Here is a 24,902-nt window from a genome sequence, read left to right on the forward strand (position 1 = left end):
CCAGGAAGTCCCCCTGCTGAAGTAGGGGGAGCACTTGTTGTAACGTGAGCATATGGAAGTGCTCCGAGAGAATGTACCAGTTTAGGGGCCTGAGGTCCAGGATGGGCCTGAGGGATCCGTCCTTTTTGGGGATCAGAAAATACAGGGAGTAAACCCCTGTTCCCCGCTCTTGCAATGGAACGAGCTCTATCGCCCCTTTTTGCAGCATGACTAGAACTTCTTGCTGCAACAAGGTCAAGTGCTCGCCGGACATAGGACGGCTCCTTGGGGGTATGTTTGGTGGAATGGATGTAAGTTCCAGACAGTAACCGTACTGGATAAGAGACTTGACCCACCTGTCCGTGGTGATGGATTTCCACGCTGGCAGGAACTGCTGGAGTCTCCCCCCGACCGGTGTTGTATGGTCGGGGGGCAGTGACAAGACGTCACTGCTTGTTGGCGGTGGTGGACCTGGAGCTGTTATTTCCACGTCCCCTGTCCGTGACGTTATTGCCTCTATAGCCACCTCTACCCTTGTTGTTGTACGAGGTTTGGGTGTTAGTTTTGTATGGACTGCGATGCCTGACCCCTTGAGGTGCCTCTGGAATTGGAGCGGCGAAAGGAACCACCCCGAAACTGCTGACTTTGGAGGGCCCCCATAGACTTGGCAGTTTCCGTGTCTTTTTTCATCTTTTCCAGTGTCGCATCCACCTCAGGGCCAAACAGGTGGTCAGGATTAACTGTTTGATTCAGTATTGTAGTTTGAATGTCGGGTTTGAACCCTGAAATTCTAAGCCAGGCGTGCCGTCTAAGCAACACACTGGTATTGATCGCCCTGGAGGCTGTATCTGCCACATCCAGTGCACATTTTATGGATGGATTTGTAATGAGCTTTCCTTCCTGAATCAGCATTTCTCCTGCCTCCTTGTACTGGTCAGGCAAGTGTTGCAGTAGCGATTCTAAGGTGTCATAATGAGCCCTATCATAGCGTGCAAGTAGGGCCTGTGTGTTAGATATTCTCCAAATGTTAGCTGCCTGTGCAGCAATTCTTTTGCCTGAGGCCTCAAAGATCTTGGACTCTTTGTCTGGGGGAGGAGCGTCACCAGTGGTCTGCGAGTTCGCCCTCTTCCGAGCGTTGGAAACAACCAACGAGTCCAATGGCAAGTGTCCCTTGATGTATGTTGGATCCGAGGGCGCTGCCTTATATTTCCTGTCAATGCGAGGGTTGACGACACGCGCCCGGGTGGGCTCCTTGAAGACCTCCGTTGCGTGTTTAAGCACACCTTTAAGCATTGGCAGCATTTTCACCGACTTCTCAGCCACTGAGAAAGTGTCAAATAAGAAGTCCACATCCACGGGGTCCGAGTGTAGCTCGACGTCGTGGTTAGCCGCAGCTCTTTCGATCAGAGCGTTGAAGGCCGCCGAGTCCTCCGTCGGTGACGTTTTGGCCGCAAAAAGTTGCGCGTCCTGGCCCGACTGCGGGTCCTCTGGGTCGCCTCCGGCCGACCAAGGTTCGTGCTCCTCCTCCGGATCCGAGTACGCCGGATAGTTGTACTCGGCGTCTTCCTCGTCCGCATCGCCTGCGGCAGAATGCGTTGGCGAGTGTCCCAGGGCTTGTGGAGACACAGGTTCAACCAGAGCCGGAGATTCCGCAGAGTCCCTCTTATTTTTGAGAGGGATCCGAAAATGTTCCAACACCGGCTCCGTGGTGATTTTCCTCTTGAGGAGAGACAGTTTCCCGGTGTTGGCGTCGATGATTACCTCACGACGTTCCTCTTCAGCAAGCGGCTGGAGCCGAAGCTTCGACACCACCAAGGCAGCTTTTGGCGTCAACACCTCCTTCGAGGGACCGCCCTGTTTCGGCGCGAAGGCCTTCGGCGCCGACTTGGGTGGCAGGGTAAAACGGATAGGCGTCTGCGCCTTCGCAGGCTTCGGCGCGAGCTTAGGCGCCACAGCGTCCTGATCGGGAACCATACTGTCCTTCCGTATCCGCTGCAGGCATTCCGCCACCTTCTTCTTCAAGGCCGGAGAGGGCTTGACCGGCTCGAGCGATCTTCCCGCGTCGAGAGTCGGATCGACGGCAGGCACCTTCTTCGGGGCCGACGCCCCACGCGCCTTGTCCCCAATGGCCTTGTGCGCGTCGTCGCCCTGACGCTTCTTCGGAGCCATCTTCGGGTCCACGACCCCTTTCCGCGCCGACGCAGCCGCGTCGGTCGACTTCGCCTTCGGCGCCGACCCCGAGGGCCTTGGATCGGCCACCTTGGCGTGGCTCTTCAAATCGGCCATCTTGAATTTTTTGGAAGTTGACGCCTCCAGAACCTTCTGCCCCAGCGCCACTTTCACTTTCGGTTTCGCATCCGAGGGTGCGTGACCAGACGGCTTCACTTTCGTTTTCTTCAACGGGAGTGGCGTCTCATAAATGTCCGTGACCGGGCCCGGAGGCGGGGACGTAGGACTTATAAGTAGATCTTGGGTAAGGCCCGAAGGCGATCCCTCGACCTGGGCCGTATGAAGGGGATTGACCCCTGAGTCTGGTTGGGGATGCTCCTCCTCCGAGCTATCCCCGACAGTGGCAAAAGCCCGATCGTCGTCCCCTACCTCGTCGGCGACTTCGTCAAAGTCCTCATCACCCGCGTCGTAGGTCTCCCCTTCGGACGCGGGACTAGACTCCGAACCTTGTACGTCGTCTTCGCCTTCAACAGATTCTTGGAATATGTCGTCTGGCGGGGGCGCCGCGGTAGCCGAGAACTTAGCCTGGAGCCTATTGGCCCGACGAATCTTCAGAGTCTTCTTGCACCGGAATTTCGAACACGCCATGCAGCTGTCTTCGTCATGGTCCGGTGACAAGCATGTATTGCACACGGGGTGCACGTCGAGGTGTGAAAATTTGGAGTTACACACCGGGCATTTCTTAAACGGTGTCCGCTCCATAGCAGAAGTGTAGTGTAGGCCTGTCCGCGCCGAGAGCACGCGGAAGGGTAGCAAGAGTTCAGAGCTGAGAGTCAGATAAGAAACCCGAACGCAACTATACCGACGCTCAGCCTAAAGACCTTTTGGTCTCAAGTAGAAAGTCGAACAACTATCGGTTCCGACAGAGGGAACCGAAACACATCCGAACCCAATGGCGGAAAAAAACAATCTGGGGATGGAGGCGATGCCCATGCGCACTGTAGTCCAGGGGAGGAGCCACCTATCTCGTGATACTTCGAAGACTCTTCCAGGACAACAATGTGCAATCATCTGGACCCAACACTAGGCGGCGATCTATGCACAGATATGAATTCAGCAGCCCACATGCCTCGAACATTAAATGTGCCAATTAGGTGCAAGCCGATTTTACCATGTTTATGGGAGTGAGCAGATGCACTTTCGCATTGGTTAGAGGCGGTAAAGTGTGCAGAGTCCTACAGGTAAAAAAAAAACTTTTATAAATAGGAGGGAGAAGGCACAACGATTAGAGATGACCGTGCAGAAAGAAACAATTCCCATAAGGGCCAATGCATTGCATGGCACCATCATTTTCAGTTTCTTTATCAGTCTCACAGTCATAGTATGCAATGTCTTGTAAAGCCGTAGTGATGTTTAAAAAGAACATGATTTTCTTTGGCATGGGAAAATCTTTGTCCATCACTGAATTGAATATGGCACCAATAAATGTTTTACTCTGTTGAGAATTAATGTTGTTTTTTTAACTTTGATTGTGAAGCATAATTTGTAGAAAAGGTAAACTGTTTCTTCTGTGCTGATGAACCACCATAACTCACCCCCTTTACTAGCCAATCGTCAATATAAGCATGCAAACGTAGGCCTCTGTGAAGGATACTTACTGATGCAGCAGCCAGACATCTGATGAACAAAGTGGGGCTGAGGTGACAATAGGTAGAACATTGTTCTGGGAATGTGTTCCACTTACTACAAAATGTGGGTATTGGCAAAGCGCCGGAAGTATGCGGGTGTGTAGGTAGGCATCCTTAAGGCAGAGTGTCACCATGTGATTCTGCTGCTGGAGAAGATAATTGATGTTGTGAATTCCGGTCATCATAAAGTGGACTGCAGTAATGTAGCAGTTTAGTAGCAGCAGAATGAGGATGGGGCAGATAGTCTCTTCTTTCTTGGGGATGAGGACATACGAGTGCACCTCTTGCACTAGTTGCTGTACAGCTACAGTTTCTATGACTCCTCTAGCAAGTAAGGAGGTCGCTTGTTCCAACAACAGCAGAAAATAAAGTTGGTTGCTCTAGAAATGTCTTAGTGGGTGACTGGGAGGAATGGTATGGAATTCAAGGCAGTATCTAGGGTATATAGTGTTAAAGCACCCGTTTGTCTGAAATTATGGACTCTCATTGAGAAAGGTGAAGCCTCAGCCTTCCCCACCTAGTGCTCTGTGGTCTTGAGACGAGTAAAAAGTCCTGCTTTGTTGCATAGGCATGGAGGAGCCATTACTGTGAACTGGTCCACAAGGAAAGAGGCCCTGTTTATAATACCACTAGACTTCAGCAGACAAGGTCTATTGCAAACTGTAAGCCTGGCACCGGCTGGTTGTTCCAAACCTCAATGAAGGCTTGCAAGACCAAAGCACCAAGGAGTGTTCTGCTAGTATCTCACAATGCTCACAGCCTTCACAGTTTAGTGTCGGATTTTTATTTTTTCTAGCATTTCGCCAGCATGCAGCCAATATAGATGCTCACAACCGAAGGAGCACTGCTGGGAGATGCTGCTGGACTTCTGGTCAAAACACTGAAATATACATCAACGTGGTGCCGAATGAGGACACTCCTTTTTGCTTATCTAGAATGTGTATCGGGGCATCCAGAATATATCAAATGCAAGCGTTGGAGATAACTTTGCTGTCCTGGATACTGTGAGCCCATTTGCAGTGGACATCCAGCAGATACTGAAATAACTATTCTATGAGTTCCATTGATGTATCTCATATCTTGGGTCACGAGGAGCAGGCTTACTGAACAGGCAATATCGTTATGGTCCCTTGTAAGACAAAGTTAAAGTTATAGGCCCGGTGGTAGTCTGCTCATGGAAATTTGCTGTTGTAACTGGGGGAAAATAAAAAGAGTGTTTCCCCATCAAGACCTACCCACTTCGCTCCCAGATGAGTCATCCTCATACGAAATGGCGCCTGGTTCTTAAGCTTTATCTGTTTCGGGAATGTGCTCGATGGTATGTTTGATGCCACAGGGCTAGTCCTCTGTGGACCTAGTGAACCAGTGTGACAAAATCCTTAGTTGCACAGTTGCTTATTGAGCAAAAACAAGTGTGAACCCAATGGTGGAACTAACAATCTGGGGCACTGTGGATTTTGAAGGGAGGGCGGGAAAGGTATCCCAATTTGCTTTCAAACTGAAAACACTAATTTAAAGAAAATCAAGTTTTATTTCTTACAAACCCTAAAAAAAAAGAGAAAACAGGAGTGTGTGTAATATGGGTACCAGTGTTGTTGTAAATCATTGACAGTGAATTTAAAATGAAACACGTTTTGTAATGAAACTTTAATAAAACAATTTCTGTAGGTATACATCTATTAAATGGTGATTAACTACTTGGGAATTAGGAGATAAATATTATTTTAAATGCAAGGTGATCAAGTCATACAAAGGATTAATTGAAGTGATCAAATTATACTAGCTGGGTACGACCATGCCTGTGCTTGCTAACTTTTTTTAAAGGAATAGGCATGTGTGCTCCCAACACCTTAAGGGATCCACACCTGCAGCTGAGAATCTGCTAAAGATCTGCTCAGTAATAGGTTGCGTTATTTCCCGTGGCTACAACACTAGAACATTCCATAACCAAGTCATTTGCGATTGTTACCTTAAACATTCTTGAAGTACATGCATCTGTAAACTTCCATTTGGAGCCACATAAATGCACCGCACCATCATTCCTAACAGTTTCATTAACTCTCACTGTCAGCAGTTCTACCATCTGGTAAAGAGTAATAAACTTATGAACCTCCACAAATCTCTTTTGTTAAGTATGCTATTGACACCACTGAATGTAGAACAGATACCAAAAATTCTGAATTTGGAGTGAGCGGAAATGTCTTTTTTTCTCACTGATTGTAAACCCAAGTTTGCATAGTAAGGAGATACTCTCTTGTGTATGCGTTTGGCATTCCTGAATTGCCATCCACTTGATCAGCTAGTTGTCCAGGTAAAGGTAGACATGAATAGGCCTCAGATATGCTGCCACAACCGCCAGACATTTTGTAAAAACTTTTCTAGCGGACTCGCAAATGGCCTTTATTTGAATCTGTACTGTTTGTCACTTACTAAAAACCTCTGGTGTTGTGGATGAACTATATGTATTATTATATGAAAGTAGGTAACTTTCAAATCCAAAGTAGTCATTAAGTCCCGCTCCTGCAGCAGCAGCTTGACCTCCTGTAGCATTGCCATTTTGAAATGTAATGCACAGGTGTTACAAATGTCTTAAGTCTAGGAGCAGTCGGAGTGTACCATCCTTCTTTGGAATTCGGGAGGTATAATAGTAGCAGCTTCTCATTACTTCTTTGAATAACGATGACGCCACGCCCTTCAGTAGAAGTAGTAAATGATCCTTGTTCATTCATTTCTTTTCGGTGGGTGGTTCTGGGGCAACCTGTTGAACTTTAAAGACTATATTTTAGAATATCGGATAGTTTCTGCAGTTTTCTGGAAAAATCTTAGTCTTACAGCATTGTGAGATCCCCAGTCATGAGATCAGTAGGAATGTAAATGGAATAGCTGTTTTAATAGCAAGACATCTCTTCCTGATGACATAGAGCTCTGGACCTTGTGTTTCCATCAAAATGGGTCTTGCGTACAGCTGAGTTTGATTAAACGGATACATCTGCTCCTGTTGTTGATAGTTTTGAGTTAAAACATTCTTTGTTTATGCGTTTGTTTTTTTTTAAATATGGGTGTTGTTGCTGGAAAGCCCCCATTGAATTCAGCATTAAAATACTCTTGACTCCTATTTACCATTTGTCTACTTTTAGTCCCAAAAGATGCTACCCATCAAATGACAGATCTAGGGGTCATTTTGGACATCAGTCCTAAAAGAAGGAATACACAGCTAAGTGTGATGTCTTACTAGTAAAGCATTGTTTGTCTACATCATGTACTGGCACCATACAGAGCTCACGTAATCCCGGTCTTTGAGACGGTCTTCCCCACTTCTATTACTTCATCATTCCTATGTGGTTTTGGAATAGGTATTTTTTTCAGCCCCTCAACTCGAGATCAATCATAGCGACTCAGAAGAGCCTGGGAATTTGCAAAACACCAATTCATGCATGGCCTGCAAGCATTCTCTTTATCAACTTCACCCTGATACTTGCATTCCCTGCCAGGCTTAGGAACCACTGAGATAATGGTGTTTTCTGTATGCATTACCATCGAATCAGGATGCAAATGACCCCTAATACAAATAACATCCTGAGGGGCAGCTTTAAATGTCCTATCTACTTTAGGAGTTATTAATCCAATTTTACAGGGTCTTTGTTGTTCTCATTGCTTTCTTGAGGAACAGACTTCAACAATGGAGTATAGTTTTTTCAGTCAAAATAAAGCTGCAAAGAAGAAGTCTTCTTTCTGCACCTCTATGCCTAGTTCACGTTAGAAAGCTGACCTTTGTATTTCCGTGTGGTATGAGGAGGTTTAATCCGAGGCAGTAGTTTTTACTGGATGTGTCCAATGTGGTTTCAACTGATTGAGTCTGGTATTTATTGCAAGTGTCATTCTCTTCACCGGCTAGCTGCTCACCTGCTTACAATCCCTGCTGTGCTTTTAACTCTGAACTTGCATTAGGAAATAGTGTGGAGGTATTTGAAATACTGGCTGTACTCTTTTTTTGTTTTTTACCCTTTAAACTATTTGGGATGAAGGAAAGTGCCTGGACACTTCTCAGCAAGGGATATGAGGCGATAAGGAGATCATAATGAGTGGGGTTGGGGGTCTGAAATTAACCTTATGATGTACATATTACTGGGGCTGACTTCCAGGTGTTAACTCTGGTCACTCCAATGAATTGTGTTGTGGGACAATCAGCTTCGGAGTCTTGCTTGAACTGACATACAGTTTTTCATGAGGATAGAAGAAAGGGAGAAGTGTTCACTTAAAAAGAAGCAGAACCCCACCATAACATTTTAAAGACTCATTTTATGTGTCTGGAAATGGACTATAAGTAGGGGAGGTTGAGACCCCAAACTTTGTAATCTGCAAAGCAGTGAGATTGGCTGTTTGAGAAGGGGAGGCTCTGTGAGGAATATATTACATATGATATGTAGTTTTTACATTGTGGGTGCGCCTATCTGTGACTTTTGCCAGCGACCAGGACTGGGGGCAGAGGCCTGCTAGTCTCTCTGCTGAGTGAAGGGACAGCACCCAGGGGACCAAGATCAGCTGCCCTAGAGCCTGAAGCCCCAGTGCCTGACTGCTTGCCAAGACCAGTGTGCCCTGTGAGGAAGAGAAGAGCATTGGAGGTAGCGAGGTCCAGTTGGGAACCATGCAAGAGGATTCCCTGAGCGAAGTGTGAGGCTGTGCACTGATCTGGTTGTTGTCTATGTGCCTTGTCAGCTTTACGACCGCTATATATGCCAAGAGAGGGCCCCTGAAAACTAAGGCGAGAGTGAAGCACTGTGCAGGCCTGAGCAAACCTGTACCACCGAGCTACAGTGACCCCGTATGCCAGAAGGGACTAACAGTAAAGTTATCTCGGCTGAATCAATGGGACCTGTGACCGTCGCAGGGTGAACGTTTGCACCAAGAAAGTTGGCACCCATGTGTTTCTAAGTAGCGCAGCATCCCCAAGTGCCAGGAGGTGCTGCCAGTACCAACGTGCCAATAGATTCAGGTCATTACCCAAATGTGAGTCTGAGGCTACGTTCTTAGAATTGAACCCACACTGCGAGGGAACTGCACCAGTGGGCTGCCAAAGATGCTGTGAATGATGTCAAACCATCACTGGGCTCTTCAGTCTGGTGCAAATAAAGGATTCTCCCCCTCCCCCCACTCGATAAAGACAACTTACTGTATCTTCAAGAGCTGGGAGCTGCTCTGACAACAGAGAAGGACCTTGGCAGCACTGCTCAAGGGAGAGAGCCTGGGAGCCACTGGGTACTGCAGTGTGGGCGCTGCCATGAGGGCTGCGAGTAGCCTGATTTCTTCAAACTGTGCAGGACTGCCAGGTGCTCGCTCCGAGGGCACCCAGTGCACCACAGAACTCTTTAGTGCTGCGAGAGCTGTTAAGACCAGAACTGAGCTAGTTTGGTCCAAGGGAACTTGCTGCTAAGAGTGCTGCAGCATCATAGACACTTTTGACTAAAATCCAGAAGACTCAAGGGGGGATTTCATGAGTAGGGCCTAATAGTTCACATTTCCTGGATGGGGCCACCAATGCTTGGGGAATAACCCCGAACACATTACACAAAGGAGGGTGGGACAGGTATTGGCCTGACAGCTACTAAAGCCTGAACCTCAAGGGACAATTCTGTTATAGCTTCTGAATGTCATATACCTTTGCATGTGTAGAGGTAGAAATACAATACTTATTTTGTTTATATAGAAGCAAGTATTTGACTGGACCTAGATTTATTGTTTGCACTGTGTGCCGTTTGAGTTATGAGTCGTGCTCACTCACTGACATCTACACTCCCCCGAAGGAAGCCTTGACTGCTCGACCACAGCTACCACTGAGAGTCAAGTGCAGAAGGACTACTTGGCCTAGTTGCTTGGGATCCATAATAGGTCAGGCCACGGGACATCAGAAATAAAAGGCCTCAACCACCACGGTTGGGCCTAGTATCCCCTGGGTGCCCGGAAAAAGGGTTCTGACAATGTGTTTTACTTTGCAGAACTTTCACTCTGATGGATTTTGAAAGCTGAAGACGCCTTTGCCATTAACTATCTTGTGTGAGGCTTTCAGGACCTGTCTTGTTTTGAGTTTGATGGAGCCATCAGGTAGTTCCAAACAAAAGATGCAGCTACTCAGCAACTGAACACTTGTGGTCAACCGGAATGGCTCACTTCCTCATGGACAAATATTTCTGGCATGGCAAACACCACTACATGGGCACCTGCTCTGCAGCATGGAAATTAAGGAGATAAAATGTTAGCCTTCTCTCGGTTTGCCATCTTAATAGGGAAGGATGTACTGGCAGAATTACATGACCCTTAAACCACTGATTAGGCAAATTGGGTCATGGTAGAAAAAATGAGGGGGAACCTTTCAGTTTAACCCACCTCAAACGTGCCCCTCAATCGCGAGAAAACCCACCAAGGAACCTGTTGCCCTGAAAAACAAGCAAAAGTAATTCTAAGAGAAAGATTAATGGAACAGGTTGGCACTGGCAAGGGCTTTGGCAGGCAAAATCAGAAAAGTGATTACTCAGTCCCCAGAACAAAAGGCAACTTTGTTTCCAATACAAGTAGAAGAATTTGGTAAGGAGGAGGAGGTAACCATGCTATGGTCTGTTCTAAAACAGAGACGTATAAAAAAAATAAAGACTGACAAACGCTTAACAGTAAATGGTAAAGTGGCACTTGTGCTGCATGCTAAAGGGTGAATTACTCTGTGCACGTTAAAGGTCATCAGAATAAATGGTTACATAAATTAGGTAAGGTTACATAAAGGAGGAAACCCCCAAGCCCAGGGCCCTATTTTGAGGCCATGAACAAAGGCCTGCTTCCACAAGGACAATTCACCCACACATCTGAGCTACCTCTCTAAAATGAGGAGATGGCCCCTTATTCAAGATGCGGGCTAGTCACTGTGACTCTGAGGAAGAAATTTACGTTCAGCAAAACTAGTATCTGGCAGATCATCAGTACAGTGAGGCATTAACATAGGGCTATTGGGCGGTGCAGATTGCACTAGGCTACAAACTAATGGTTGGGGAGAGAGTCAGGATGCTGGCAACTGACAACACTGCTGGTAGGGTCTGTAGCCTTCCTGCGGCTAACAACAGCCCCCTCTGCGTCCTCCTAAACTTGTTGATGACAGAACAATAAATGTGAGGAGTGCTTGTAAAACAAGGGCACCCCCAAAATTTAAGGATTCATGTATCATAATAAACTATATCCTAGTAGCAGCAAAAATATTTTTTGGGACATTTGCAAGGCTTTTTTATTATTCAATATGTGTTGGCATGTTATGTAACTAATAATTGGGTGAGGTGTTTTTGCCTATACATAAATAAGGAAATAAAATATGGAAATGTAATTAGAGGTGTGATAAGGTAGCTCAGTGAGCTAAATGCTTGATGCTGAAATCTGTGTGTAACCAGAAAGTAATAGTTACTGTCAAACGCTTTTCAGAATACCATGGGGCCAGCAGAATTTCTGGGCACAACTTTGGTAGTTGAGGCCTTTTACCCCTGATGTCCTGCGGCCCGACTTACTATGTATCCTGAGTAACTGGGCCAGGCACTACACTTTTAGAATTTGATTTTCAGTTGTAACACAGGTCGAACAGGCCAAGCCTCCTCGGGGAGGGGGAGGGAGATGCAAGGTGTATACAGCTTCATAACTCAAAACACACCCAGAAACCACCAATAAATGAATATCCAGCAAGATACTTGCTTTTATGGAAAAGGTAGTATTTAAACAAGCACACAAAGTGAAATAAGGTACACATCAAATAATATGCTCAATTTTCTTAAGTGCAGCGCACACGTGTTTTGTCTGGGCAAATACCCAAGTCCTATTTCCCGGTCTAAGGATAGTGGTTACTCACAATTCACGTGAGGAGATCAGCCAGGTTAGGCCCGGTAGAAAGTCCAAGTCTTAGATGATCCACAATGGCCTCTTAAAAGTCAAAGTGTCCCAGCTCAGTATTGCTTTCAGTCAAAGCATTCTGCCCCCAGAGGCTTAGTGGCCTGGCAATCCGTGCTACCCACTCTCACTGGAGCTGCGGTTCGGCAGGCGTTCACGATGCTTCGCCGATTGTGTAGTTAGTCTTCCTGACACCGGAGCCTGTCTAGGCTGCTCCTTGATTTGGGTGATTGAATCGATGCTCTTTTTCCGCCAGTCACAGCCCGCTACGCTGCTCCAGGGTGACAACCCTTATTGGCAAAACAGCCCCCTCCTGGATTAGGAGTATCGCAAACAGAGCACTCTGGGTGATGGCCCCTTCGGGTCACAACACTGCACGGGAGTGGAGATATCATTCTTGTCAAAGTGCCCTACCCTGGAATATAGAGGTCGCGAACAGCAAACATAGGGTGGTGCCATTTTAGGTCCTAACACTGCACGGACACAGTCCGCTTCTTTGTCACAGCTCTGTGCCAGGGCTATAGACATACCATCACTGTGGCCTGGCATACAGGGGGCCGCAAAAGCAGCACTCGCATAGATAATCCGATTGGTGCTACAGTCCTCAAACTTCACCACAGCACCCACCTGGCATATAAAGATCACAAACAGAAGCACACAGGCAGATGACCTCATTATTGCAATGATCCTCAATACGGAACCAGAATCTCACACTCTACTTCAGGGATTCACTCAATAGGATCCCCCACTGGACCTCGCTCTCTCAATGAGCTCTTCTCCCCCTCACAGGGTCATCTGGTCTTGGCAGGCAGGCAGATGCTGGTGCTTCATGCTCCAGGGTGAGTGGTCTTGATTCTCCTAGGTGATGCCCACATACCCAGTACTAAGACTAGCAGACCTCAGTACCCAGTCCTGGTCACAACATAGAGAGTTTGGGCTGAGCTTCTCCATGCTGATGTACAGCTCTAGTATGACAATTTTGGGAGGCTCAAGCTCCCCTTATTTGAAATCATTTCCAGACACAGATGTGATTTAGTGTTGGAGTCTTTGAAGTTTGTGATGTGGGAGTTGCTCCCATGGAGGTGCCCCTTCCCCTGTCCTATCCTTTGTCCAGGAAGCAGTTGTTCACAGCAGGAGTGACTCAAATCTTGTTAGCCGTACACAGAGGCAAAGTAAGTGACAAGAGGATCAAAACTGGATGTCAGCCTCACTGATATATTTCTATCAAAAAGTTGCCAAGTCCCCCACCCCCCATTCTTTCTGATTCCCTTATCAGCCCCATCTCCTTCTTGAGATGCGTTCAGACTCCACTGACCAGTAACCTTTTTAGTATCAAGGAACCCTTTTGAAGTGTACAAGAGTGCCTTGCTCTCCCTTCCTCCATTGTGTGTGTTCCACCCAGCTCTCAGAAGTGCAGGCAATCCACAAGTATATCTGAGATGTCTTCTCCACATGTTTCTAAAAGGCCCTGTGCTTTCAATATGAAACCCACAGTAGTCAGTATACTGAGCCATACACAGGCATATATATATTACAGCACACAAACGCCTATCATATGTGCACTGCACAGCACTACATATTAACAAGATGTAGGCCATGGACGAGTTAGGTACGCAGCAACAGAACTTTACATGAGTGGGCCGGTAGGCCTCACTCCAGTGACACAAGTAAAAAAGCCTATTTAATTTACTGATAACTGGTACAAAAACTGTATGCTGCCACCATCGGGCTCTTGCTACTGAACTATGGGTAACAGCAGTAGCTCTTCGCCATTAGGAAGGTAGCACTTTGTGTGTCCCTCCGGTCTAACAAGATCACAATCTGTGAGAGAGGACCAAGTCATGGCGCTCACACATGATCCGTGTTTGCCCATGATGACAAACCAGTACCAAGGATCCTGATATTGCTGCAGATTGGGCACTCAGGGCAGGGATGCATGTACTTTACCAAGCAGGGGCCTTTTCGGTCCCAACAGGTACATATACAATATTATTATTATATATGGCTTCCATAGGAGGCCTTTTATTATGAATTGAAATCCATTTTTTCACTGCGGTGACTTCACTACAATCGGTAGCCAAAGTGGTTAACCAGTGTTGTGACGTCACTTAGGGAAGTTCGTGCATCTCTTTTGTTCTGCCACCTGACCTGGGTGTCTGGAGACCAGAGTGTGGCAGTGGAATGGTAATTGTCAGTCTTACCCGAATTCCTCTGCCTCTCCTGGGTCTCCACAGACCCAAGATAGATGCGAGAACATGGGCAGCACTGCGCCTGGGCCAACCGCCTACTTCCCTGTTAGCGCAACACGGACAGGAGAAATCAACCTGTGCTGACAAACGGCTCTCAAAAGCTGCTGTGCTCGTCAATGTCAGAGTAGAGAGCGTGGCTTTGGCCTGGGAGGGGCTGCGACAGCACAGCTGGCCGGGTATTTATTTTTCTGTTTGAGAGCAGCAGAATTTGCAGTGGGTGGTGGGAGAGGGTGGCAGGAGGCCAGAAATCTTTTTTCCTGTTTGGGGACTGGAGGGGTATATCATGGATATGGTATAAGGAGGCAGAAGGTTGGGTATTTTTTTGTTGTTGTAATATTTGATGTTGGGCAGGGGAAAGGTTTCCGAGTGAGTGGTGGGGGTTGAGTAGCAGAAGGTCAGGTATGTTTTTTTAAATATTGATGGAGGGAAAAGGTACATATAGAGGGTGGTGGGATAAGTGGCAGGAGGCCTGTTTGTTTTAGTTTTTTTTCTTTAATATGTTCCATAAAACTTACTCCCCCTCCCTGCTTACATGTTGAAAGAAGGGGCTCATGATTTGAAGAGCGGCGTATACAACATTAAATGATAGATGGGTAAACTGTGAACAACTGGGATGTTTTTCACTCCACAATTCGGAGTGACATCATATACTACTCAAGCTTTGTTCTCAATTATTAGAGGTCATTCAGAATCATTGGTGAAATAGATCCCCCTCATTCACAGTTTCCCATCTGTAATACACAGGATTCTGAAATCCCTACATACAAGCAGTCTCTAATATCTTTATAACTGGCATCTGGGGACGCACCCAGTCGGCTTTTATAAAGAAATGATGAAGCCCCTCAACTGTAATATCAGTTAAGTTCTTATGTCACAATGCCAGCTGCCAGCAGCCGAGGGGAAAGGCAGTTCAGGGCAAGGAGCATAATTAATCCAGCTAACAAACAAAAACAAATTACAGCTTTTCTTCTGCTCTATTTTTCTAGCTGTTCAGTGACAAGCAGGAAGGAGATGTTTATGCCAACATGTTTATTTGTGTGCACTCCTTGGGTAATTAGAGAAAAGTTGGAATGTTTCTACACATTCTAAGCTACTGCACCTTTAAAAAAAATGACTTGTTAAATGGATAGCAATATCCTTTGCAATAAATATTTTAACTATTTTTGTTGTGTTTAATTTTGTACTTGAGATTCTATTTTTATTATTCATGTTTGCAGACGTACTCTCTCTTCCATATGTAAGTGCTGTGCACCAAGAATTTAAGCGGTTTGTAGGGAAGGTGACGGTGCAACCATGTATTATAAGGAATAAAGTACACTATGCCATACATGATAAGGATATTGCCAGTCACCTCGGAGTTTAATAACCTTATAAAGGAACTCGGCCTTCAGCAGTGTTCTACGACATGATCATGGAACTCCGAGGAGACCTACAGTATCATCATAATGTACAGCAGGGGGTACTTTATACTATATATAATTCTATACTTTGATTTCAACGTTTTCAGAGAAATTTTAACTGAGCAGACATGGGATGGCGTGCAGTGAAAATGTCGGAGTTCCATAAAAATAATAAAGGAATCCAAATGAAGCAAGTTTTTTTGTAGGACACAAATGCAACTTGACACAGAAAACAACGAGTCCACAGCAAAAAAATATATATAGTCCTAACAAAAAAATCTAAATAACAAACAACATATTGATGTTAACTTTAAACTCAGAAATTGTGCACCACAGGATTTCAACTTACCACAAGAGCAAAGAACACCATAAAGAAAAACGCTAAACTACTTGTGTAGCCGAGAAAGCCTGTAAAATAACGATAAAATAAAGAGTAAGTTATATGGAAACTGATCCTAATATACAGCGCAGTCAGAGCCTTGCATGTCGGGCATGTTTTGCATTAGAATGCCTGGTATCTGGGGCTTAGAGCTCGGAATAACAGCATTCCAGCTGCCTGTCACAGATCATTTATGCCGTTTTGGCGCGCAGAATTAGAACTGGCTTACCACTAATGGCATGCTGTAAGTAAAGGCTGCCCTTTAATGTTCTGCTGTAAAGATTTTATTTTAGACGGGCGAGCGGCATACTACTGCAGTGCGAGTGATAGGTTAACTACTGAGAGCTGCAGGCAGAATGAGGCCCAATAAATCTAAAGTTAAACTGCTCATTCTCCATCAACCGCCCACAGTAAAGCGTGTGCTTAAAAGTGGTCTATTTTAATAACTTGTGGGTGCTGGGCAGGCAGGAGGTGTGGAAGGGAGAGGCGTTATCCCGCTTCTTACCTATCTTGGGGAGGAGAGCGAGAGGAAACACAATGCACACCGCGGTGAGCACCAGCAGGATTTCCCCATCCAGGTACCACGATCTATGGGAAAAATAAGTCGACATTAGGGGTCGATTGCAGAACACTACCAAGTTTACATTTATTAACACTTTTGTTATTAGCCCAATCAGCAGTGCTTAACAATTTGAATCACGTCACATTAAAAATCAGTCCTTTACGAATTAAAAAATTACTTTATTTTAAAAATACATTTAACGATATATATTTACAAAATACATATGTGCTTACAACGCTACCAAAATGTGCATAAAAACACTGAATGCTGACACTGGAACAGGGTCGGACTGGCCTGTAGCGCAATGAGACAGCAGCACGCGGTCATCTGGTTTGACAGTTCAGTCTGTGGACCGTTTTTCGGTCGAGCCTGGGCAGTGCATGTGCTGCTCTGCGAGGCATGCTGTATTCAGGTATGGACTTGAAGCTCCGCCCACTCCTTGTATTTTTTGGTAACCTCCCATGAGGACACCCCCTGTTACGTCTGTTGTTACTTGGTAGGCTTTAATTAGTGTCCCAGCACTAGTTTCTCACATAGCTAGGCACGCTTTTTTATTTAATCTCTACATCACGGGGGCCGAACGCATTTGCAATCTAATAGGTCTTGCATTCGCGAGAGTTTAAGCTATTGGCATTGTAAATGACATTGCCTTTTTTTAAATCCGTTTTAAGAACAACACAAAAATAAAAGGCATCGTCATTTACAATGCCAATAGCTCAAACTCTAAGTGCGAGACCTATTGCATTACAAATACTTGATTTGGCTGTTTGTGTGCCTATTTTGCACTAATAGGTAACAGCCCGCCAGGAGGCTATCTGTTATTTGAGAAAGGAGACCTGTCTTTTTAAAAATACGATTGCACTGTTTTTAAAATGCTTTTGACTTTCATTTTCTGTTGAATTGTCATGTATGGAGTTTTTTTTACCTCAGGCACGTAGCACTTTATAGCAGTTGATATCCAAAGCTGGTTCCCGGTCCACCCTGGCTTTGCGTGCCGATTGTGTGGAGGAGCGTAGCTCCGCCCCCTATCCTCCTACTTCTGGGAAGGACGCTCTATATAGAATACATGGGTGCCCGGCCGCGCAGCGGGCGCGCTGCCGGCTCGCCATAGGCAAGCCCGTCTGGGCCCGTCCACGTCCGGACAGCCGCCAAGTGTGCTGCCCATTTTCCCTGCAACAAAGTTATCTGTTGGGCGAGGAATTGTTGCTTAGAGGTAACCCTTGCCCGAGGAAACACGCTATAAATCCAGCATACAATTCACTCCCCAATAACTGTGCAGGATGTCACTGGGTCGTAGGAAACAACACAGAGGTTGTAGGCAGTAGTGGCAAGGGGGGATATAAGAGGGAATTGAGTAAGAACATTTGTAAGTTTAAGGCACGCCTTATTAATTGTAGATCCCTAGCTAAGCATGCAGAGGACATATGGATCTTATTGACGGAGAACATATGGGATATCAGGTTTCTGACAGAAACATGGCTTAAAGATGACGCCATTTCAGCAGTTTCCTTTGCTGTTCCGCCTGGCTTTAAAATCTGCTGCACAAACAGAGAGGGGGAAAGAGGAGGGGGTAGCCAACATTTTAAGAGACTCCTGGTCAAAGTAGGCCCCTCCACTTCTTTTTCAGGACTCCTGATCTATAGACCCCCGGAATGTGCACCATGTGTTATTGAGACAGTTTGTAACTACATTGCCCAGAAATCTCTTCTACACTCGAATTTCATGGCACTAGGAGATTTTAACTTACACATGAACAATCCTAACTGCGGTCAGGCAGAGCAGTTTATTGAGGCTCTCTTGGGGGCTTACCTGGTTCAGCATGTGCATCTCCCCACCCATAGGGCAGGGCACACCCTTGACCTGATGCTTTCTAACATTCAATCCATGAAAACTGAGTTCCCTAGGCAATTGGTGTGGACGGATCATTTATTGATCCCTTTTTCATCTAATTTTGAAATGTCCAGACAGAAGGGGGCACTCGTAATCTCTTAAAAAGAAATTGCAAAAAGCTGCCCGCGAGGTCCTTAGGGTAAGTCCTATAGGGTAGTGTACCTTCACTATCGATTGACCCCAATGCCGACTCATGTGCCTTACATAAATGGATTTCCGTCGCTGTGGAAGCTACTGCCCCTGCCAGAATTTTCAAGACACAGAGGCAATCTCCCTCGGCCCCCTGTTTTTCAGAGATCCTGAGAACATACAAAAGTAGGTGCAAACACCTGGAACGGCTGTTGCGGGTGGATTACTGCGATACAGCTAAAGTGATATATAAGGAAGCGCTGAAAGAGCTTCATAAATTAATGAGTGAGGCCAGGAGAGACTATGTGGCGAGAAGCATTCAGGAGGCAGATAACTCAAGTAAAGAAATATTTAAGGTCCTGGACTCCTTTCTTAGGCCGAAAGAATTAGAGATTGAAGTGAAATCTTCCCTGTCGCTGTGTGAAAGTATTGCTGATTTTTTCGATAACAAAATTCAAGGAATTCATGATTTGATTACAGCAATATCTGAGACTGATAAAACTGAGGCCAAGGAGGGTAGCAAACCAGATTATTCCTGTACGGAATACATCTCGATCACCCAGAAGGATGCATGGGCACAAATCCTGAGCTGCAAGTCAGGCTCACTGGAAGACCCCTGCCCCCGTAAACTGCGGAAAGAGATGGGTCACTCGCTTACTAAGGTGTTGACCCACATTTGGAATGCATCTCTTAAGTCTGGTATCTTTCCTGATGTGTGGAAACATGCAATTGTCCACCTTAGGAAAAAACCCAATGGAGAGCCAGGCGATTTGAGTAACTACCGTCCAATCTCACTGCTACCAGCACCAGCAAAAACGCTGGAAAAAATGGTGCAAAAACAGCTGGCCAATTTCATTGCGAAACACAGAATTTTGCACAACACTCAATCGGGTTTCAGACCCAGTTTCAGTACAGAGACGGCTCTTTTAGAGGTGGCAGAATCAGTGAGAATGTCGGTAGATTCTGGGGCATCAGCGATGCTGGTGCTCCTGGATCTATCAGCAGCATTTGAAACAGTAGACCACAGAAGATTGGCACAGAGAATCCAGGATATCGGCATTGGGGGAGTGGCACTAACCTGGCTAAAATAATTTCTTACTAACTGTACTCAGCAGGTTGCTCTGCAACCTCATAGGTCGAAACCCAAAACTTTATGGTGCAGTGTTCCTCAGGGATCAACACTAATCCCCTTTCTCTTCAATATTTATCTTGCCCCATTGTTCTCACTCATTGGCAATCGGGGTGTCAAGGCGATATCATGCGCAGATGATACCCAGTTGGTGTTCTCTTTTAACGAGCAGTCGGGAGACACCTTTAAGCTTTTTAAAGGTTGTTTGAAAGACATCTCACTATGGGTGAACAATAATAAGCTTAAACTCAATGCAGAGAAAACTGGAGTGTTGTTCTTTGGAAAAAACTTGCAGCCAGCATCGAATTTGTGGTGGCCGCTGGAAATGGGTCCCCCTCCCAATCCCAAAATCACGGTCCAAAACCTGGGAGTTAAGTGGGAAACTGACCTCTGTTTCTCGGTTCAAATCGGGCAGGTATTGTCGTCCTGCTTTAGCAAACTGAGAAGCCTGCGAAAGTTCCTTCATCTGCTACCAGAGCAATGTCACCGAGTAATAGTCCATGCCACTGTGACAGCTAGAATGGACTATGTGAACGGCCTCTATGTGGGACTGCCAGCATATTTGGTCATAAGATTGCAGATGGTTCAGAATGTGGTTGCGAGATTGATTAGACAGGTACCATTCCGTAATCATATCTCTCGGCACATTAAGGAGCTCCACTGGCTTCCAGTGGCTCGAAGGATTGAGTTTAGGGCCTTGACATTAGCATTCCGGTCAATCCACAGTAACTGCCCTAGCATTTTAAAACAACGCTTGTGTAGCTTTAAGCAGACCCGAATGCTGAGATCTAATGCATAAAATCTCCTATGCACTCCTCGATTTAGAAGAGCTTGGATGGGTGGCAGATCTTTCAAGGTTAAGGCTTCTAAACTCTGGAAGTCCTTGCCTAATAATATTCAGCATATTGTTTCAGAGCCATTATTCAGGAAATCTGTGAAAACATTGTTCTTCAGATGTGGCTAGTATGACCAGGGCGTTTCTTCGTTGAGACCTTCTGTCGGCCTGCCGCCAACTGCTATAGAGCTGGGACACCTCTGTTTGGGGTAGCTGTTTGGGCTTTATAAGTGATGGTATCATTATTATTTTGTGGTCTTCTAGGCCAGCTTTTGCTGTTGATTTCCCCAATATTGCCACAGACATTGCTTGATTGCCTGCGGCAAGCACAAATGCACAGTCTCCCATACCTTGAAAAAAAACACACCTATACAGTGTGTCTTTACAAGTTCAAAACTGCCTCAAATTGCAAACATGGACCACTTTTTTAGCTGTTTGACTCGCTAGTGGGAGCCCCTTTCCTTGTGGTGACTGGGTCTATTTGTTGCCCCCAGTCTGACACTGCATTGGAGTCAACAGGCCTACAGTGGGTTCAGGCTCGAAGCTGCAGACTGGCATCTAGATACTGCCAATAATGCAGATAGAAATAGAACAAAACAATTGCCAATGCTGAGACTGGCTATTCAACTAGTTGAGGTCATTTCAAGAGAGAAAACATGAAATTCTGCTTTAAAGATTGCAACTTAGTCCAACGCACATTATTCAATCTTCATTTAATTTTTCAGTTATTTTATCAGAGGACAACATATTTAGTTGTGCATTTCAATACATAAAAGACATGAACACATTTGTGAACAAAATGATAAGGGCACGCTAAAACAGTTTCATCACCATACACTTGGCCAATTCCACATTCATATCACAGTTATACAAACATCCATCCTAGAAACAAAAAACGAAAAAGTCCCTTTGTCACATCCACATGTATGATTAAACACCCAATGTATCATGTATCACAGATTTAAATTAATCCAATCTTTTACAAGGGAAATATTTTCCTATATACACAGGTAACTTCTATGTGATCAGGGACCAGGTCGGTCGACACGTTTCGAACCCCGACTGTTTTGTGGGTTCTCCTCAGGACCAATAACTATCCACAAAAAACAACAAAAAAACAACATGTTTTAGGCTAACTAAACTTCAACATGACCTATGGCCTTAGGTCTAATGTACGACCCCCTAGTTGCTTCCCTACCTTCAGTTCTCCAGCTCATGAGTACAGTCCATGTATGTCAAAATCCATGTTTCACACATAGACAACACTGAAAAAGGATAATGGAAAGTACTCAGGTAACAACATGTATAGAGTGATAAATAGCTGCATTAAACTTATCGCTCCATTAAAGTGGCTTACCGTGAAATGCACGGTTGTTCGTGTAAAATAAATCCTTAGAGGTATATAGATAGTTGCCCTTCAATTTGTTCCACCGTGAGAAGCACTCGTGTCCTCAGTCCCTATGATGGAATAAGATCGATGCCCCATTTAATGTCGGCTTATAGACATTGGATCGGCTTCTATACTAAACTAACACCGTTAGTCGCTTACCCCGGGTTAATGGGTTCGATGGTCTCGGTTTGTGGCCAGCGTCCGCTGCTTCAATTGCGGGTCTTCATATAACCTACTGGAAGCGTAAAGCATGCGGGACATTTGTCAAAGGAAGCCCTTCTAATGTCGCGGTTCAGGTAGCGTAGTCAGACTGTGGTCTTACCGGGCGGTTGTAGATTCCGTTTGACAAGCAATTCTATCCCTGTCTGGCAAGCGTCAGCGTTGCTCATGGAGGGGCATTTACTTCCTGTCTCCTCACGTGACTGCCGCAAAGGAGTCTGGACTTTGTGGTTTTTTTCTCTACGGTTGGGGAACGGTGATGTGCTGGTGAAGTGGAACTGTGGTATGCCTACCACGCAACCACAGAAGGACACCCTTGCAAAGCATCAGCCGAAGGCTCGCAGAATTCGGGCACGTAATGCATCAATATTCACAAGGATTTAAATATTTCGGAAATCTCGTTGAGACCGTTAGTGGCAGTATTAAACTTCATGATGAGAAGGGCTTCTCTTTGACTTAGCCGTGCCTCAAGGTCCCCCCCCCACGAGGATCTTTTTCAATTTTGGAAAGAACAGTCCATTGAAGTTTATTTTCTTTATGATCTTTAGTAATCCAATGATTGACAAGTGGCGCATTCTCGACTCGTCTCCGTATACGAGATTTGTGCTGTGTGATGTGTTGTCTAATTTCCTGGGTCGTTTTGCCAATATATAGACTTGGGCAAGGACACATGACTCCATAAACCAAGTTTCTGGTTTTACAGTTGGTAAACACCTCATGTTTCCAATAAATATCTTGGAATGCGAAAATTGAACTTTCTATGGTTTGGTCGCAACAAGTGCATGTACCACATTTGTGGTGTCTAATTATAGGTGTTAGGCCCGACATACTCCTTAAGGTTGGTGCTTGTGTCATCGGTAGTGATGCGCGAACATTGTGATTGGCAACGCTTTTTTCTTTCCGAAATGCAAATAGTGGTGGTGCTTCAAACTCTTCATGTAAATTTTTGATCAAGTGCCAGTTTGTTATAATTAGTTTCTTAAGTTGGTGGGCATTTGGGCGAAACGTAGTGACGTAAACAGCTCTTTTGAGGACCGGTTTGTTTTTCTTCACCAATAGAGTTTCTCGAGGGGTCCACCATGCTCTCTTGATTGAATGCTTGAGTAGTTTTTTGGGATATCCTCTTTGTAATAGACGATCTTTTAGTTGATTAGCATGGCTGAAGTAGTTCTCCTTGTTTGAACAGTTTCTACGAATCCGTAGAAACTGTCCATACGGTAAATTCTGTTTGAGGCTGCGGGTGATTGCTACTATAATGAAGGGCTTTGTTTCTATCAGTCTCCTTTCGGAACAAAGTTGTAGCCAATTGTCCATCTGATGACACCACTTTGACGTCCAAAAAATTGATAGTTGCATTGCATGCGGAGCAGCTGAATTTGATATCATTAGTCCTTAGGTTTAACCACTCCACAAATTCATTGAGTAGTTCATGAGTTCCTGTCCAAATTAAGAATACATCGTCGATGTATCGCGTGTAATTGGAAATATGTTCAATATAAGGATTATTGTTGTATATGAACTTGTTTTCATATAATCCCATGAAAAGGACTGCCAGTTCTGGCGCAAAGGGGCATCCCATGGCTACTCCTCTTATTTGGTAGAAGAATTCTGAGTCAAATGAGAAATAGTTTTTTAGTAATGCAAATTTTGAAGTGCCCATTTGAAAGACACCATGGCATTCCTTAATAGAATTGCCTCAGTGCAATTTGATGAAACCAAACAACTGCTCGTGACATTAGACGTTGTGTCTTTATATACCCAGATCCCCCAAGACCAGGCGTTAGAAACATTGTCCTTTTTCCTAGACACTAGAGACCAACCGATGAGAGTACCTACAGACTTCATTTTGGAACTTGCAAAATTTGATGCGTCGGAGGCGTTAGATGACACAATGGTCACAAGAAGGGGACAGGCAATGGGACTGGAAGGTAATACAAGGTTTGACCGGATCCAAGGCGGAAGTGCTCCACACTGCAATAACTGCAAGAGGTGGACAGCCAAGGCGACGACCCGTACATCAGGAACGGGAGTGGCAAGCAACGGCATCAAGTGTGATGGACGATCGATCAAGGGTTCAAGAGGTGCAAACACTGGGTTGATTGTTTATTGGTGTGTTAACAATAAGTTGTGCTGGCCGCTGCAATGTAGCAGGATGTTGCTTCACATAACATGGCAGTATGTTTCTTATCTGGAAGCAGTATTTCTACCTTTACGGCGCCTGTGCTCACAGGTGCCACCGTGGTCATGGTAGTATATATTGGTAGGTTACCAATTTGTCGTGCCAATCGCAGTAATGTGGCAGTACTCAAGGATGTGCCTTGCTAGCTTGGCCAAACCCAGGAGTAATAGGCGTATGCAACACCTCAGCACCCCTTGTCAGGAAGCAGAACTCTGCCTTTACGACACCTGGGATCCCAGTTGCCATCGTAGCTTACACAACGCAGTGGGGATATTCCATAGTAAGGAGGTAGGCATACACAGAACATTTCCCAGAGCGTAGTGGTCAGGAGGGGTGATTCATGGACTTCACGAGATGCCAGTGGGACATTTTGGTGGGGACCGTGGTTCCCCCGGTAGCCTTTTCATTTGCACCAACAGTGGGTGTCACCGTCAGGAGTGCAGTGTCTTATCGGACACAGCGTAAGGCCATCAATTGGGCCCATCTGGTTGCCCTATGGCGCCAGGTCTAATTTTCCTGGATCAGACAGCCCTAATACATTTAGTACACACTTGGGGAGGGGGCGAGAATGGAACAGGTATACCGGGACGCTTGGGGTAGAAGTGGGGGTCGACATGTCCGTACCCGGGGTACACCCTGGCGCAGACATTCGAGATCTCCCGATAGGGGAAGAGAGTCTGTGAGGTTGTTGTGCCACTGTAAGCAAATTCCTAGGGACAAAAAATAGCGAGGCTTGCCAGGGCTTGCTATTTACTGACCATAGCCCAGGGGTGCATCTGGGGGGAGTCGTGTTT

At 45.6% G+C, this 24,902-nt stretch overlaps 1 protein-coding gene across 1 annotated transcript in view; it reads right to left on the bottom strand.

Moving 5' to 3' along the window:
* The window catches only part of SLC38A6 (solute carrier family 38 member 6), a 360,414-nt gene that overhangs the window by 188,178 nt on the left and 147,334 nt on the right, over nucleotides 1-24,902 (bottom strand). The window contains exons 5-6 of the mRNA XM_086937949.1: nucleotides 16,281-16,363; nucleotides 15,746-15,804 (exon numbers count right to left, since the gene is read on the bottom strand). Of these exons, the coding sequence (XP_086794075.1) occupies nucleotides 15,746-15,804; nucleotides 16,281-16,363 (142 nt within the window). The remainder of the gene's footprint in view (nucleotides 1-15,745; nucleotides 15,805-16,280; nucleotides 16,364-24,902) is intronic.

The sequence above is a fragment of the Lissotriton vulgaris genome, chromosome 9 (genome assembly GCF_964263255.1).
Source record: "Lissotriton vulgaris chromosome 9, aLisVul1.2, whole genome shotgun sequence".
NCBI lineage: Eukaryota > Metazoa > Chordata > Amphibia > Caudata > Salamandridae > Lissotriton > Lissotriton vulgaris.